The sequence below is a fragment of the Tiliqua scincoides genome, chromosome 1 (genome assembly GCF_035046505.1).
Source record: "Tiliqua scincoides isolate rTilSci1 chromosome 1, rTilSci1.hap2, whole genome shotgun sequence".
Taxonomy (NCBI): domain Eukaryota; kingdom Metazoa; phylum Chordata; class Lepidosauria; order Squamata; family Scincidae; genus Tiliqua; species Tiliqua scincoides.
The window spans coordinates 191,369,542-191,384,680 of record NC_089821.1 but is presented as its reverse complement, the minus strand read 5'-3'; the positions used below and the strand labels follow the sequence as shown (position 1 = coordinate 191,384,680).

The following is a 15,139-nucleotide window of genomic DNA, read 5'->3' as shown; positions in this document are numbered from 1 at the left end:
TAATCAACAGGCAGCAGAGCTGTAATGTAGCTCTATGGCTGAAAAGTAGAAGTTAGAAACTAGAGAAGCAGACTATCAGGTTTGCGTGATTTGTAGTGCACTACTGACTGCAGCTCACCAGCCATTAACTGCAAACTGCTAGGTGCTTGGTAACCCTCTGCTGTGTTTTTGCAGTCCCAGAGCAGCAGCAGAGAGGTGGTTGAGGGGGCTACCAGTGTGCCACAACAGAATTAACCAGTCACAAGGTGTTCAGGATTGGACCACATCTACTCACCAAAGGGAATAGTCCTGACCAGGGCTAGCTTTAGTGCGATTGTGCACAGTTGAGGGGGCCCTGTGCTAGGACAGAGAATGGATTGCCCACAGCTGCACTTCCCAAGTAAGCCTCCATGCAGTAGCATCATGAGGCCAGTGCAGTGAGCGCAGATCTGTAGCTCAAGGATCCTCCCACCTTTCCTCAAATGGCCCAAAACGGAGCACCCTGGAAGCAGTTGGCAGTGACGTAATGACATGACGGGTAATGCCTGCCCCCCCCCCCAGGGCCCTTCAAAAAATGTTTGATGCCCCATGAAAATATTTTCAAATTGGGCCCCACAACTCCTAAGGCTGGCCCTGGTCCCTATGAGAGAAGGATCATGAGAGAAGGATGTTGGGACAGTGGTGTAGCTGCACCTCTGACACTCGGGGCTGTGACTCTTAACATCACTCCCTAGAAGTGCCTGACTCGGAAGTAAGTGCATTGATGTGATGATATCACTTCTGAGTTGTAGGCACTCAGTGGTTGTACACCACTCTGAGCAGCCGACTGCTTTTTTGGATTGACTGTGCAGAGTGGCTTACAACATCTCAGAGTGCCTGTGAGGGGGATGCAGAAGCAAGGTGCAGGAGGTGCAGGAGATGGTACTATGCTGGGGCAGGGGGGAGGTCTTTTGACACCCCTCAAGGAGTGGTATCCATGGTCCTGTACCATACCCCTTAGCTATGCCACTATGTTGGGAAACAGCTCTAGCTCAGCAAGATATGATACGGTTTACAAATAGAAAGTTCAAAAGTGCCTCTGAGAACCTTGTGTAAAATTCTGGAGGAATTTTGTGAGTCACTACTTTCTAGCAATACAAAGCTGGAAACCCATGTTCTAACTCAGCATAAGGCAACTTAACATATGTTTTGTGAATTTATTTCGCTGGTAGTGGGATGAAGAGCAAGTGGGGTAACAATCGGGCTTGTAGACTGCAATCTGATGTATATTTAATGGCGTGTTTTGAATTTTGGAATGTTGAGGGTTAATAGAAGATACATAAGAACATAAGAACAGCCCAACTGGATCAGGCCATAGGCCCATCTAGTCCAGCTTCCTGTATCTCACAGCGGGCCACCAAATGCCCCAGGGAGCACACCAGATAACAAGAGACCTCATCCTGGTGCCCTCCCTTGCATTTGGCATTCTGACATAGCCCATTTCTAAAATCAGGAGGTTGCACATACACATTATGGCTTGTAACCCGTAATGAATTTTTCCTCCAGAAACTTGTCAAATTCCCTTTTAAAGGCATCCAGGCCAGATGTCATCACCACATCCTGTGGCAAGGAGTTCCACAGACCAACCACACACTGAGTAAAGAAATATTTTCTTTTGTCTGTTCTAACTCTCCCAACATTCAAGTTTAGTGGATGTCCCCTGGTTCTGGTGTTATGTGAGAGTGTAAAGAGCATCTCTCTATCCACTCTGTCCATCCCCTGTGTAATTTTGTATGTCTCAATCATGTCCCCCCTCAGGCGTCTCTTTTCTAGGCTGAAGAGGCCCAAAAGCTGTAGCCTTTCCTCATAAGGAAGGTGCCCCAGCCCCGTAATCATCTTAGTCGCTCTCTTTTGCACCTTTTCCATTTCCACTATGTCTTTTTTGAGATACAGCGACCAGAACTGGACACAATACTCCAGGTGTGGCCTTACCATCAATTTGTACATGTTTCCTAGATTGTTTTCTTGATGAATAGAGAAGACTTTTTTCTATCTCACTGCTCAGTGTATACGCTAGACTTGCTGTGAATACATTGAGCTTCTGGAAAAGGAACTCTGTGCACACATTGATACTTCTCCCATAATCTGTGAAAATTTCAATGCAGAGCCAGACCCTCAAAACAACCAATACCTGCAGCTCCGTGAAGTTCCGCATATTCCTCTCAGAACTGAGATAGTTTGATATAAGTCATGATTTGCATTGTGGAGGAAATTTTTTTAAAAATGATTTAATTCAAGCTTCTAATTTTGAAATTCAGATTCATTTCCATAACAAAGTTGCATCCTGATTTGTTAGAACAGCCAGTGAGACATGAGGTTTTACAGCTAAAACCAGCTTTTATTATAACTGAAGCTGCAATCCTATATATACTCACCTGGGGATAAGCCCCACTGAAATCATGCATATGATTGCACTTAAAGAGTGCGGACATTTTTGGCTGAGCTGTAGACACACTTTTGGCACTGCAGAATATTTGCTGAAGCAGAGCTGGCTGTAATACTCTTTCCCCAGTGGCACACCTGTATCTTCTCACTCCTTGGGTTTGTGTAGAAATGTGGAGGAGAGTGGCAGACTAGATAGTGGTAGAGGTGGGCAGGCAGAAGAATGAAAGGGGTCACTCCTGCGAATCTGCCCAGTTAGAATCCCTAACGTTAGAGCCAGGGAACCATGTGGTACCAGGCAGTGAGGCTTCATGCAGCATCCCAGAGCATTCAGAAAGCCTTCGGATGCCCCTTTCAACAGTACTTCCGGTTTTTCAGGCTTTTTGAGTGCTCTGGGACATTGTGTGAGGCTCCAGAGGAGCGGATGCCAGGCTGGGGGGGCACACTCTGCGGTCATGCCGCTGGGCATGACATCACCCAGGGTTGGGACTGAATCTGCCACTTGAAAAACTGCCTCAGTCAGCCTTTTGATCAGGACTGCCCTGGAATTAGACTTGAACTGCACGGGACACAAGAAATCTGTTCCGAAGGCTCTGTTTTTCCTTTAAAGCAGCTTCTCAGATTTTAATCAGTGTGTGGTTCTGTTGGAGGAGGAGGTAGCCTTTCTTCCTGTTTCATCCCCAAGCTGATTGTATCCCACAAAAGGAAAATAAAAAATAAAAAGCACTTGTGCCAGTATTACCGCCTTTGGGAAAGTAGGCCATTTAGATCTATCAAATCTACCATAGATATTCATGTATAAGTTTATCTCACAGATAAGTCAAGGGCAGGTTTTGAGCCAAAAATCATGAACTTTTCTATGACCTGCAGATAAGTCAGGGGTAAAACTTGGGGGGGGGGGTATCGGACTATAATTCTGGGACTCCCCACTGATACAAAAAAAGTAGGTCCTCCCCATATTAAAATGGCATAGTATTGTATTTGTGGATGGCACACTCTAAGACCCAGTGGTTGCTTGCCTGCCTGCCTGCCTGCCTGATTAATGAGCTGGCTGGTTGCAAAGCGCTTCTCTGCAAGAAGGAACTGTTGGGAGAAGCAAAGAGGAAAGCATGGCCAACCAGAGTGTGAAATTGTGCAGTGCAAACTTCATCCAGGGGCCATTTGGCAGGCAGAAAGGAAGGAGAAAGGAGGCAAGGGGAATTTTTTTCAATCGGCACTTGTACTGTGTTTGTATATGGTAGGCTTTAAGACCCAGCGGTTGCCTTGCCTGCCTGAGTGATGTGCTGGCTGGCTATTTGCAAAGGAGCTATTGGGAGAAGTAAAGCATGGCCAGCTGAGCTTGAAATTGCCCAGGGTGAGCTCATGCCTGCTGCTCCTCTGGGCTGTCCTGGTTGCTGCAACACCCCTGAACTGCCCTGACTCCTAAGTGACTGGCAGACAGGAGACAATCTATGTTGAATTTTTTGGTACAAATTTCTTACTTTACAGGCGAGTATCTACAGTAATCCATCTACCTCCTCATCCCCACCACTCTGATTTGGTTAAACTTGCCCCCTTCCCTGCACCACCACTCTGATTCAATCTGGAAGAATCGTCAGCTGGTTCAAATGAAAGAAAAACCTTGAGTGTCAGTCATGGATCTTAAGCAACATGGGTAGTTTGAGCCTTAGTGTCAACACACAGGTTTCTACTTAGTTCTCTCTGTACACAGGTAAGGATATAAAGCAGATGATATATTTGGAGAGTAAACTTACTGCTCTATGCACATGTATTTGGAAGTAAATCGAGCAAAGTGGGAATCTAATTTACAGAAGTATTATGTTGTGCTTTTAGAGTTTTCAGGGTGTTTCTGATCAGTTGCATGCCTGCCATTGAGCGCCCTGGGGCAAATGCCCAAGGTGCTGGCCACTGGGACCCCTTGGAAGCCTCTCTGAGGCTCCTGATAGGGGCAGAAACTGTGCTTTCGGTTTGCAGGAAACCTCACAGAGGTTTCCCCGGCACGGGAGGAGGTCGTGCAAGGTTCCGTGAGCCTCTGGTGAGTTGGGACTGCAGAGGTCCGCGGCGGTTTCTGTTGCAAGCTAGGTCAGGGTGGATTGTTCCCATGTTGCTGATGGGAAGCTGTAGGCAGTGGCTTACCTAAGATCACCTTGAAAACTCATGAGAAAGGCTATATTTGAACTGGATCTGTCAGGTTCTTAGCCACTATCAGGCAGTGTTGGGTTGTGCCAGGCCCAGGGGCACCAAAGATAAAATGGTCTCCCTCCACATATACCTGAATCTCACTGCCTTCCCTCTCTTCTAAACTTCCTTATTTTCTTACTTTCCAATTTACTGGTCTGGGCAGGCAGGGGGCACCACCCCACCAGCCAGGAGGAAGCAACAGTACAAATTTTGTTCACATGCACTTTTTCTTTCCTCTTTTCTGTCAGCCAGTGGGGTGTGAGGTCATTTTTCCCAAGCAGCAACAAGGGCTCCTGCTGTGGGAGAAACATCTCCATCCATTTGGCTGATTAGGGAAAATAGGAAGTGATCCTCTTCTTTTTTCTTCCCAATGGCCAATGGGATGGGGCTGTCCAGTAGGCTCTTCTGGAGTCCTGGGCCCCCAGCATGTACTTCATTAAATCTGTCCCTTGGCACAAGTCCTGGCTGCCATACTACACCAGCTGCTTGCTTGGGAATAAACAAGCACAAGATCGGGCAACACTTGTATGGGTAATATTTAAAATGCCTTAAAAAGAATGACCATCAAATGTGATCATGTCTGTTTTGAGGTGCATAAAAAAAAAATTCCTTGATGATTAGAATATATAGCAATATAAATAACAAGAAGAGGTTGGGAGCAATTTTATTGCCTTCTTCAAAGTATGTAAAAATCCAATTTTGAGTTCTGTTTTTAAATGCAAGTCATCATACCTAAGAAGAAAATTGTAGCATGAGTAAGAATCTCACATATGAAATCCTGACTTGGAAATTAGATCTGGTATATTATACCAAGAGAAAAATGTGTCAGTGTGACTCTCTACAAAGGATCTTCATTATTCATGGATATGTTTTTTCCCCAATACTAGATAAAAATGTTTGAGTCTGCTTATAAGAAGTTTGAAAAACTCAACTGTAAAACAAAATGCCCAGCATGGGTGCTGATAATTTTTGGCCCGTGGTTTTGTACTCACTAAAGACTTCAACGGTACACCTGCAGAAAAGGCTGGTCACTATTTTTTAATAGAGTCCGCTTCCTTGTGTTTTACAATCATTGGATCTTCAGACATCAGCACACAATAGACAGTGCTAATGCCAGGTTACTGGAGGCCCTGGGGCAAAACCCTACACTGGGGCACTTGGTACCCGTTGTCCACTTCTGATGGTGCATTGGGCTCTACTTCTGCTGCTTGTATTGAGGGGGAAGAGAGAGCACTAAGTGGACCCTCTGACAGGCAGAGGTCTCCAGCTTGGTCGACCCAGTGCCAACCCTGAGAGACATGCCATGAAATGGGCAATTGATGTAAAAACTTAAGCTTTTTATTGCTTGATAGTATTATCCACAAACCATTTCAACCAGGTTACGGCTCAGTCCTGATATGCTCACTAATTAAAGTGTACTAATACAGGAGTGCAGTGGCTGTTACACTGGACCGACGTATGATCAGTGCCTTTATATTAATATCAAGTTTGAACCAATAATGCTGCAGCTGTTGAAGTCAGTGTGGAAGTATGATACTAAAAATGGCATAGCACATACTGGACAGAGAGGAGATGACAAGGGCAAGGAGATTTCAGTGCACATCATCTTGAAGGACTTTCTGGTCATCACAAAGATAGTTGTGCTTAGATACATGGGCCCCAAGAAGTTCGGTGTGCCCCATTCCTGCTGAAATCAGCAAAATAGTCTGTGACTTCATTTCAATGGGATTTTAGTGCAACTAACTTTCTCAGGACTGGGAACGTAAGACAGGACTTGCAATCAAGACATGATTTTCATGCTATACTTATTGTGGCAAAAAGTGAATTTTACTATCTCAGTTTCAGGTGTGAAACATGCTGATGTGTAGTAACACAACTGTGTTCTTTGATCACAACTGTGATCAACTATTTACCATGCAAAAGAAGCCTGCCAACAATTATACCTGGAGAATAGCAACTTTCACCATATAATGCACAATCAAAGGAAATTAACATGGTAGAATCTTCTTGTGGTGACTTTCACATCAAAAAGGAATTTGAAAATTGGATCCAATATACAGATGGGTTGTATTTCAAGTGTTAACATATATTGGGTTGTATTTTAGCCAAGTTGGCCACAATTAAACCCCCTTGAAATGAATATGACTTACAGTGCAACACTAGGCATGTCTACTCCACAGAAAGTGCCAATTAGCTCAATATGGCTTACTTCTAAGTAAGTGTGTGTAGGGTTGTGGCTGACTTTTGTAATTAATTTCTATAGTGCTTAGTCATGATGTACTTTCCTCAGATACAATCCGTTGTGACTATGCTGGCTGTGTTGTAGCTAAGCCCACTGAAATAACAATGTTCTGCTGGAAAAACCTGAGAATAATGTACTAATTTAAATAGCTTATGAATTATGCCCTAGGCTGGTGATCCTCCTTTCTCTTTTCACAGTGCCACTAGGAGCTTGCTTACATTGCCTTAATGCCAATAAAGGTTCCAATCCAATCCATGACTTCATTGCCTAATGTTTCACTAAAGTGAATAAGGAAGGCTTGGATGGCATTGGAGCATTATGTGCATGCAAGTGCTCTCATGCCCTTACAATAAACAAACAGCTGGAATAAGGAGAGAGACAGATGCACTGAAATTGTTCTCATGCATTTCAAGGTGATTCCATGTGTGTGGCTATGTGCCATACTTGCAATGGAAATGTGAACATGTTTTAATAGAGAATCATTATGAATGACAACATTCCATTGTGCCTTGAATTGACAAATATTTGCAATATTCACAGATGACTCATTGTTTATACAAAACAGTGTTTGGATTCTGTTTATTAAAAAAAAAAGAAATAAGTGTTTTTTTCTGGAATAAAAAGCTATATTATAAACTGCGGGTGTAGGCGAGTGTCCCTACATATCGCACCATTATACATTTTATTTTCAGGATACAAATTTACAGTAAGACTAAATTAATTATTAGGATGGCATCACATCTGATTGAGCAACCAGAAGGGTAATTTAAATATCTGCTTGAATATTACTTGGTTAAGTGTTGTCGTTCCCCCCTGCCAAGGGATAGGGCAACCATCGATTCATCTCCTATCTCCGTCGTGTTGAAATTAACAGAAGTTGTGCATGAACACAGCTTGCACAACTGGCATTCCCTTCTAGAGGTCTCATAAAGAAGGGGATCCCGGTAGGCTGTGCCCTGTGTCTTTGAAAACTACTTAAAAGAGTGGCAAATTAGACGTGTCGGAAATAGAACCCAATCCAACAAACACTATTCACATGCTATCTTCAGCTAGCAGCTTGAACGTTCTTGCTGAAACCTGGATTGGGCCCTAATGCAAGGAGGCTGCAAGTACCAGTGCCGATGGTATTGTACACACAATCACACAGCAATCCCACCCCACCCCAGAAAACAACTAAAACTGACAATTTTTTTTTAAATGTGTGTGTGGTTTTTTTTTTTTTTCTTTCTTTAATGTTGTGCATTGGATTCAAACAGCAAACTGTGTGCACGTCAACTGTTATCACAATGTGGTCAAGAGGTCGGTGTCTGTCATCATCATTTACACACAACTGTTCGTTACAGCATGTAATCAGGCTAGTGGAAACCAGGGGTGTGGTTTGGTAAGCGGTATTGGTAGTGCACCTAGATTTTATATTATCTAACTTTGAAAATATTTCTCTTCTAAGATTCCCCCCCTTTTTTGTTTTCCTCAATAAAAATAGTTTTCACCAAACGTTGGTGGTGCTCACACACTACCAGTCACTCTTGGCACCACACCCCTGACCCGAACGCAGGTTCTTGAGATCATTGATTTAAAAAGTATTACAAAAAATTTCCATACAAAAGCTATTTTCATAGAAATCTTGCGTTTCCACAAATAAACCTGAGCATTTTTTCCCCTTCTTTTTTTATTTTTGGGAGGGGGGAAAAACTGCCCAACAATTTTGCTCATTTAAACACTGTGACTGTATTGATAAATGCAATCCATTTTTTAAGTTCTCCCCATTCCCTCTTCTTTTATTTTATTTTTTTAAGGTGACCCATCCTATTTTCACTAGTAGCGAGAATTCCACAGGCTCCATGGAGTTCAATTCAAAGCAGAAATGAGAGTTTCCCAACCTTTCAGGGCTAAAAAATGCAAGCCGCCATTGTGTCAAATGAGATAGGCTCTTTGTTTCACAGTTAAACAATGAAAGTAATTGCTTAGAGCTGAGCATCGCACAGATACATCATTTGTTACTGAGGGAAACCTTTTGTGTCATCTAAAGTGCAGCCCACCTTCATTTGGTTCTCTCATACCAGAGTTCCAATACAGGTGAATTATGCAATTTTCTACTGCCTCACTTGGGTTTTTTTTTTTTTTTTTTAAATCAGGTCAGTGACAGAAAGAGACTAAAAAAAGCAGGTTAAGTGTCTTGTTTTCATTCTTCAATTATTTTTTTCCATTTCCATTCTTTCCCAATGAGTAAGCTCCTACAGGCTGGCAGGTACAGCATGTAGGCCAATAAATACAAGGTCTCCCATTCTTGGGAGTGCATAAACACAGTCACTTTTCGCTCCCACAAGAGTTCTGAACTATTATTTTTCAAGGACTTCTCTGGTAGTTAGTTAGTAGTCAGACTTTAGTGGCTCGTTCCTTCTCCAGCCCCCGGCAACAGTTGAACTTCAAAGGAACCTGCTATTTCTCACAGAAATATGGCATTTGGGACCAGCCATAAAACTCACATAGAACTTTCATTCTTTAAGGAATGGTGGAACCCATGACAAATGGCACAATGCCCCCAGCCCCACCCGTCCCTCCCCTTGTAAACTTGATTGATCCGTGATGCTTGTGGTTCGAGTCTGGCTTTTGCAACTGCTTAGATCACAGAGTCTCTAGTTCATAGACACAGCGGCATGAGGTAACTCATTTTATTTTGCACAGGTTGCATATTTCCACAGGAAACATTCTCGCAAAAGTTGTTTTGGGAAAAAGGAAAAAGAAAAAAAGACAAGAGTTTGTGCTTGGGGTTGTTTGGCCTCCCAGCTCTATGCCATGGTTTCTTTACCTGGCAACCTTCTGTCATTAAATGTGTGCATGTTGATAACCTCTTCTGTTTTCACAATAACTGGAGCCTGTGGTTTGTGTTTTAACCGGCGCTGACACTTCAGAGACATCCTCAGTTCTTCTACCATGGCACTACAGAAGGACCTCTACAGGGGAAGTTTGAAAAAGAAAGACAAAATAGGAAGGGGAAAAAAAAAGAATAATTATTATATCATATTAATGTTTTCCACAAAATGTGCACAGTGCTCCAGTATCTGTCATCTTCGGTCCTCTCTCGCTTTTTCCTTTCCAAATTGTGGAATTTTTTTTGCATGCCACTTTTGGGCAAAGGTTCTCTCTAGAAAGGAAGATGGTAATCATTATTTTTAAATAAATTAAAGAAACAAATCTTGTAAGGTAGGCCCAGTATTTTCATTTTGTAGCCGAAACCTAGGACTACCCAGATACGTCCATCTTTTCATCACATGGTCTCCCAGTTTATAGAACATATTTGAAGCCTTTACCACTGGAGGACTTATTATCTCCACTACCACAGCTTTGTCAGTACTCAGATGTTTGCTTACTTCAGCCAGATCCTCATCATAATAGTGTCATCTTTTAAATATGTATCCCTCAAATGTATAAATCAGATTTTATATGCTTTTACACCCATATTAGATACTACTTTACATATAAAGCGTCCTGACAGAGTACCTGAGGGTGCATAGGCAAGTGCATGTACATCAGTAGCTAAATATGTAAGCTGCTTTCTTTGAAAAGCATTGCCTAAGTGTGAAGTACTTTCCTCTCTGTTTCACATCAACTCATCATTTGATGTTACCATCATCAAGCAGTTCGCATACCTGTGAGTTAGCCTCATCATTTAAACAACTGAATTTGCTGTATGACATCCACTTTCAAATCTTGCTTTTTTATAGCTTCAAGGCAAAATTAGTTCTTAATTTGTTGAACCACAGTGGACATATCACAAGCATTAAATTTTGTTTATACAGCTGTGTGTCCCTCAACTATGGAGATAAGTTCTACAATCCCTGTTGTTATGCGATTAGGTCGTTAAGCAAACATTCAGTCCAATCTAGTGCCTTTGTTGTGTAAACAGACACCCCCTGCCAGAAATTAGCTGACTACTCAGGCTGCTGGAGATTGATTGCCTCTTCTTTGCATAACAGCCTCTTTGTTGTGTAAAAAGACACTCTGCTGCAGGCTATTGGCGTCCTGACTGCCTCATTAAGAGCCTCTTTGTTGCCCTTTGACCACTGCTGCATATCCAGTTGGTTCGTTGTTAAGCAGAAGGTTGTTAAACAACACATGCCTACAACAATGTCGAAGCATTCAAAATCAATTCAATTTTTTAATAATGTCCTGAACTTGGACATCACCCATTACGAAAGGGAAATATTTACAATATTTTGTATTACATTCATCTGGTTTAGAACACTGAGCTTCTTCTTTTGTAACTGAAGCATCTAACATGCCAGGAATAGCCAGTTAGATATTTACACCAACACCTACAATAGCTGGTGTTGATTGTCAGAAATCGTAGTGGAGAATTCTAAATGGAGTGCTATGCAGTCGTTTTGCTGCACAAACTACTTATATAGCAGGTTGTACCTTAAGTTTAGTCCACCATTGTGACAGAGGCTGCAATCTTATGCTCACTTTCCTGCAAGTAAGTACCATTAAACAGAATGGGACTTACTTCTAAGTAGACATGCCAAGGGTAGCACTGTCAGCTTTATTTCTGAGTCATGACTAATTGCAGCAGTTGAGCTATAACTCAGTGGCTTCAATGGCATGAACTGCTAATTCCATTCTTTTCGAGGGTCATTTCACATATCATGCAGAGGCAAGGTAGGTTTGCTATCAGCCAATCACATTATTTGCGGGAATAATACATGTATCTTGTCACACTCACGCTACCTTTCAAAGTGTAATAAAAGTGCAGTGAGTGAATCAGTGACCATATTAGGACAGCAGGGCATGAATTTCAATTTTCTCTTCATTTACCAGTTTTGCTGTCATCAAAGTAATGCCTTACATTAGCAGCCTGCTGTTCTGTATCACCCTGCTGTTCTGTGCCATGTATGAAGAAAACACATTATTTTCCAAAATCTAAAAGCTCTCGCAAGGGACATCGTGAAGCTGATCAGTGTAAAAATTCATCCTCGTAAGGCAGTGAAGTTGAAACCAGGCTTATTCTTTATTCTAAATTTGACCAAAAGTCGGAGGCTGTTAAGGCAAGTCCAATTAAGAATCATGTACAGGCATCCCTCGGTATCCATGGAGATTCCATTCCCAGAACCCCTGTGGATGCTGAAATCCACAAATAATCCAATCCACAGATTAGGGTACAAAATACCTCAGAACAAGGGTGTTTGTTCACAGGGCTTTCCTGGATGCAGGTCTTCCCCAGGCCTCAGAATACCTTCTAAGGCAGTGTTTCTCAAACTGTGGGTCGAGACCCACTAGGTGGGTCGCAAGACAATTTCAGATGGGTCCCCATTCATTTCAATATTTTATTTTTAATATATTAGACTTGATGCTACCATGATATGTGACTGCATTTGGGGAAATGCTATAGACCTGTACTTTTAACAAACTACTATGTATATTCTTTTAACAATGATAGTAAAGGAAACTTACCCCTGGGTAAGTGTGGGTAGAATTGCAGCCTAGGATAATTAAAAATTTTCCTGTTTGATGATGTCACTTTCGGTCATGACACAACTTCTGGTGGGTCCCAACAGATTCTCATTCTGTCCTGTTGGGTCCCAGTGCTAAATGTGTGAGAACCACTGTTCTAAGGGCATAAAAACGCCACTTCTGGTTTTCCCTGAGAAACTGGCAGTTGTGTTTTTTTGCTTGCAGTTTATGCACATTATCCCCCCCCCACCAGGTTTAGAACCCATGGATGATGAAATCTGTGGGTTCCAAAACCACAGATAATGTAGGCCTACTTGTATATTCAAAAACAGATCATATTACTTCTTCCACCATTTCTCTTAACCAGACGCGATAAAGTGTGTGATTAGTAACATGTCATAAGAAAACGTTCAACACAACCTCAGGGTTCCTACCCTGTTTGTACACAGCTATCTCCACAGGACTTCTCCTGCTGCTTGGTTATTTCTGCTGAATTTGAACTCAGTCAGAGGAGACGGTGCCAGCATTTGAAACTGAGAAAAGGGCAACACAGATATATGTGTGGTTTTTGCTTTCTCTATTGGAATAATAAAGTTAAGCAGGACTTAGAGAAAAAAATAACTAAGAAGTTTGCCTCCTATCCTCAAGTTCCAATATAAAACTTTGTTTGCAAACAACCCCAAAAATATATGAAATAGTGCCCCCCCAAGCAGTGGCCATTGACCAAGGTCACTATGCATGGCTGTTAAGCAACAGCAGATATATAGCAGCAGCCTTGCCAGTGCTCTGTCTAGTTTTTGTCCCCAGTGAAGGGAAAATAAAAGTTATATGCCTTTGACTTGTGGGATTCTGTTTGCTGTAAGCATCTTTGAGAAACTATTCATATGTACATATAGATATGGACTGGATTGTAGCTTTCAGAACCAAGCCACCCAGCACTAATCCTCCCGCATTCATTTGAATGGAAACACCAGTAGTACTCTAATAAAAGAAAAGCTGCTCTGGACAACAAACTTTCAACTGTCCAGTTTGGTTTTATGTTATAAAACCAAAAGTACACAAATAGACATTATACAGTCAATGTACTCAGAAATTTCACCACTACTAATTTGGTCATCCAAGAAGTACTTATCTGACAGACCAGACCTATTGGGCTTTTATACCAGTGCACTGGTCTCTAAACCATGGCACACACCAGAAAATCCTTCCTTGGCATGAATGAAGTTTACCAATCTGCCAGGGAGCCTCCTCTCCATGCTGCTGATCACTCCCAAACTTGCACTGGCCAGTCACACCTGCCCGGAACTCCACAAGCAAAGCCTGCTGGGGCAACGGAATCAGGAAGCGGCTGGCGGGTATGACGTTTGGGGGTGATCGGCAGCACAGAGAGGAAGCCCCCCTGGCAGAAAGGTAAACTCCGTTCACACGGGGGAAGGATTGCAATGGGTGCTGGATCTGGTTCATGGGCCAGGGTTTGGTGCCTGCTGCACTAGAGGAACAAGTGTTTCACCAATGCTAACAGCCTTATGGCAATTGTAGAACACATTATGGTAGTGGGAAGGCCAGAGCCTTCCCTTGTGTCCCAGAGGAGCAACAAAGACCTGCCAATGCAGGAAAGGCAGTGGAGGAGGCAGGAGGAGGTGGGGAAGGGTGGAATGGGGCAGTGATGGGGTAAGGGAAGGGCAGATCTGATTCAGGAAAGGGGCAGGTGTGTGGCAGTAGTGACTGCCATATTCTAGCTACCGTATTTTTCGCTCCATAAGATGCACTTTTCCCCCAAAAAAATGTGGGGGGGGGAGTGTGTGCATCTTATGGAGCAAATACTGCAAAAAAGAGTGCACGTTGGGGACCTTAATGAAAGGGGGATCTTCATGCCAGTTTATGATCCCATTCACCCTAATAAAGGGAGGGATCTTCATGCCAGTTTATGATCCCATTCACCCTAAGAAGGGGGGGGGGTGGTTCAAATGTTATTCTGTTATAGTTTATTAAATATTTTATTATACTGTTTGGTTCAGAATATTTTTTTTCCTGTTTTCCTCCTCTAAAAAATAGGTGCGTCTTATGGTCAGGTGCGTCTTATGGAGCAAAAAATATGGTACTTTCCCAGACCAAATCCTGCAGCGGGGGTCTGTACAGACTTGCACCAGTAAATTTGGAAGCGCAGGTCTGAGTGGACCCTTCTGTGCTGCGGAAGCTTACCCCGGCTAAGGGAATAGATGTTTTCTTACCCAGAGGAGACCTCTGCAATTGCCCCCCATAGGATGCTGCACTGGTGAGGAGAAAAGGAGTAGAATTGGACTCTTAGGCTGACAACTATACACTCATTGAAATCTTAGAGGAGAGAAAATAAACTTGAGCGCACTCCAGGTTCTCTTTTATTCGACCTTAATTTTTTACCTACTAAAATAATGAACAAGGATATAAAACAGATGGGAAATTTAGATAATAATCTTCACTGAATTGCAGGTTCTAAACCAAAATAGTCATATTTTATAATTTTACCTACTTAAATTGGCAGCCCACTCTATTTTGAAAGTTCAAGGTAGAAAACAGTAATTTAAAAACACACATTCTTTTATGCTCAACAGTAAGCTTGAATAAGCCAATTTTTTCAAAGCTTCTAAAAGACTCTGCAGTTTGGGCTTTGCCAGATCATCAAGTGCAACCACCAAAAATGCAGTGCATGTATGGTAATAAAGCGGTGCAAAAGTGGGGTGTGCAAAACCTCTGTGTGAAATTTCACTTGCTGTATAGAACATCTCTTGAAAACTCTCTGAAAAAAAAAACTATTTTTGAAAACTTATTGTGAGGAAGCCAGAAACATGCTGTGAATTTCAGCTTTAAAAAAAAATAATTCAGAGC

The 15,139-nt window shown here is 42.4% G+C and overlaps 1 protein-coding gene across 2 annotated transcripts in view; it reads right to left on the bottom strand.

Moving 5' to 3' along the window:
• Window positions 1-9,409: 9,409 nt before the first annotated feature.
• GRIK2 (glutamate ionotropic receptor kainate type subunit 2) overlaps window positions 9,410-15,139 on the bottom strand; it is a 326,420-nt gene continuing 320,690 nt past the window's right edge. The window contains exon 15 of one of the 2 annotated variants that reach the window (XM_066612979.1): window positions 9,410-9,777. In XM_066612979.1, the coding sequence (XP_066469076.1) occupies window positions 9,613-9,777 (165 nt within the window). In that variant the 3' untranslated portion in view covers window positions 9,410-9,612. The remainder of the gene's footprint in view (window positions 9,778-15,139) is intronic. The other variant, XM_066612971.1, reaches the window with a different exon arrangement.